The sequence below is a fragment of the Cyprinodon variegatus genome, unplaced genomic scaffold, assembly GCF_000732505.1.
Source record: "Cyprinodon variegatus isolate N-32 unplaced genomic scaffold, C_variegatus-1.0 Scaffold24, whole genome shotgun sequence".
NCBI lineage: Eukaryota > Metazoa > Chordata > Actinopteri > Cyprinodontiformes > Cyprinodontidae > Cyprinodon > Cyprinodon variegatus.
In genome coordinates this window covers 1,085,991-1,089,210 of record NW_015150477.1, presented here as the reverse complement: position 1 = coordinate 1,089,210, position 3,220 = coordinate 1,085,991, and the positions used below count along the sequence as shown (strand labels likewise).

The following is a 3,220-nucleotide window of genomic DNA, read 5'->3' as shown; positions in this document are numbered from 1 at the left end:
AGAGAGGAAAAAGGGACAAGAAGAGAGGGACAAAACCTAGAACAAATAATGGATGTCTATTCTATTAACATTTCTCTATCTGTAGAATGGGTCTGTTTTATGGGTTTTCTTCTCAGGGGGCCCCCTGCCTGTCTTTGCCTAGGGCCCCAAATTTCCTAAATCCGCCCCTGGAATGGATGGATGGAGTTACATTAAATCCTCAACAATGACACAGATTATTATTGAGCAGCTTTTCAGAAAAAAAATTTAACCTTAGTTCTGAAAACTTCTTTAAATAAAGGAGAAATTTTATAATTCCCTCTCAAACATAAAAAAAAAAAATGTCCTTTGGCAAAACTAAAAACACCTGGGCTGTATTTCTATTTCTCTTCTGACCACTGTTGTTAAGAATAGAACATCTGACCAAGTAGGTTGTCAACTTACACTAAGGTTTAAGAATGCAGCATTTTAAAATCACTTTTCCATCAGTTAATCACATCGTGTACAATGTTTGCTCTGGCTGACAGAGTGGCATAACCTTCCTCCTGCTTATATCTGGGGCTGCACACTGCTGATCAGCTGGTTGGTTTCTATTGCCTTCTCTCTTTTACAACAAATACAAATGTAACTAAGTTGAAATATTTCTGGTTCCAAAAGACACATCCAGTGAATAAAAAGCTGATCTATCAATCTCACTGAGGTAAAACTGTTCCTAAAAAAATTTTCTTGCAAAACTAAAAGCAGTTTGTCTGTGAAAGAGCTGACTGCAAGCTGGCAACTGTTAGATGTGATACCAGTTAGTTCCAGTGCTGCATCATTGCTGCTGCGTTCAGGAATAAAAGAGATATCAACATTTCTGAATATGACAAGAGAAGCAAATGACTCTCAGGAAACAAACTGTGTTCTGAACCGTAAGGAAGACAAACATGTTATTAGATCTCCACTTTCTAACAGTACTCCTGATTGACACTCTTTCTATTTTATCTTCTTTCTTTACTCTTATATCAGAATGATGTGTTGACAGTTTTATTAACAGCAAAGTACATGTAGAACAGGAGCAGCAGGTTTTATGAGCGCAACTTACCAGAACAATAAAAAGCTTGTGATTACACAGAACGTTACAAAAACATTAAAGAATGCCAACGACTGATTTTTCATAATTTTGCAACATAACTTCTTCCTATAGAGGGTTCAAGAGGAAAAAATTAAATAAATAGATGTATCATGAAATAAATAAATGCACTATAAACCAATGAAACGTAAAATCCAATAAATGAATGCACCATTAAATGTGACATTAAACAATAAATTTACCATTTATCTCTTTTAATGCTGCACATCATTAAATAACTAAAATGGTTTATTAAGTGAAAAAGGAAATAAATGTAAAAGTAAATCCCTTCATTGTTCCACAATGAGGAAATTCACTCTATGCATTTGACCCATCACCTTGGGGAGCAATAGATAAATGTACCAAGAAATAAATTATGTAAAATCAAAAACATTAAAGTGTAATTAAATGTTTTTATCATATAATTAAATATACCATTTAAGTATTTAAAATTAAATTTCATTTTACAAAAGAATCGTGAAATTCAAAAGTAAACAATGAAATATGGCATTAAGTATCTAAACATTTATACATTTTAAATTATGAAAATTAATAGTTCAGTGTAATTTCTGGAAAAAAAAAACTTACATTTCCTATTTTACTTTGTATTCATTATAATTTTATTGTGTTTGCAAAGAAAATTCAATATAATATCATTTAAACTGTCAACTTCACCCATTAAACTCCATCTGCAGAACTAAAGCTGTATTTAATTATTTCGTTTTATATTAAATAATTTCAAAGCACAGTTATTTATTTCATGATACATTTATTTTTGTATTTCTTTATTTAATTTTTGTCTCATTCACCCCTCCATATTTTACCTTTACATACCTTTATTGTAAATTAAAACCACCATATTTCACTTTTTTTTTTTTAAATAAATAGTATTGGAAAATATGTCCATGTGTCTTAATGTATAGAACTCTTTGTACCTTGCTTGAGTCCTCATGGGCAGTGCTCCAGCGGGCCCTGTGGCGTCTGCCAACACCTCCACCAGAGGCATTACCGAAGGGATCGAGGTGAGCGGTGGAGCCTGTTGGAAGGGATCCACCTCCATGGGAATACCTCAGCTCCAAGGCGCTGCCTGGCAAAGAACGGCTGCAAGGAAAAAAGCAAAAGATTGTTCCCGATAAGATAAAAAGGGTAATTATCCCCTGTGGTGAATGAGGTTTGTGTGGTAACTTAACCATGACAGTATAACAAAAACAAACACACACAGGTATAGGAATGTTGAGCAAGATGACTCATAAAACCAGAAAAATGGAGCTATAACGTTAGTAATAGTTAGTTTTAAGTTACATGATGGCCCCTGGTAAACATTACAACATATTACTGTCAACACATCGGCAGGGGGACCTGACAAATGCTGCAAAGTAACACGAAATGCAAGATAATTCATGTGTTTGTGAAGTGAGCGTGTAACATTTATCATCCCAGTTAGCGTGACTGCTGACTGTGTGGAGCATGAAGAGTGATCTGTTGTCAGCATTTAAATTTTACAGTCAGGCAGGTAGCTGGGGGCTTTTTGCAGTATAGATGTTTGCACTGAGCAGACCTGGAATAGGAGCCTCCAGGTCGAGCTCTAAGCTGATCCACCTCCAGCTGCAGACGCTCCAGCTCCGCTATCAGCTGGTCCTGGAAGTAAAAACCAGGCAGAGTTGCTCCAAAAGAAAAATGGGGCGTGTAGAGCTGGAATATGAATGATACATGGAGAGGATTTTACCTTGTTAGCCAACAGGTCGTCTTGGAGTTTCTTCATGTTGGATAATTCCTCAGATAGGGCATTCTGTGCAGAGGCATGGAGGAGGCAGGGAATGAGAAAATAAACAAGCAATGAATACACCTATTGTTTACTAAACACATTAATCCAATATTACTGGAAATATTCTTGATTGCAACACTGGAAAGTTTTTCATGACATTCCGGTAGATCATCTGTTTTGATGACTGTTAAGCTAATGATCTTTTAACTGTAAAATAGACGACATACATAGAACCTGGAAAAGTCCGGAATTCTTTAAAGGTCATTTCCAGGTGAGGATAAAGATTTAAAAAAAAATAGAGAATAGAAACATATCCATCCATCCATCCATTCATCTATCATCCATCCGTCCGTCCGTCCGTCCGT

The 3,220-nt window shown here is 35.6% G+C and overlaps 1 protein-coding gene across 2 annotated transcripts in view; it reads right to left on the bottom strand.

The window, feature by feature from the left end:
* The window catches only part of LOC107097082 (liprin-alpha-3-like), a 32,004-nt gene that overhangs the window by 20,391 nt on the left and 8,393 nt on the right, over positions 1–3,220 (bottom strand). For both annotated transcript variants that reach the window (XM_015394082.1, XM_015394089.1), the window contains exons 8-10: positions 2,817–2,879; positions 2,649–2,728; positions 2,026–2,191 (exon numbers count right to left, since the gene is read on the bottom strand). In XM_015394082.1, coding sequence (XP_015249568.1) covers positions 2,026–2,191; positions 2,649–2,728; positions 2,817–2,879 — 309 coding nt within the window. The remainder of the gene's footprint in view (positions 1–2,025; positions 2,192–2,648; positions 2,729–2,816; positions 2,880–3,220) is intronic.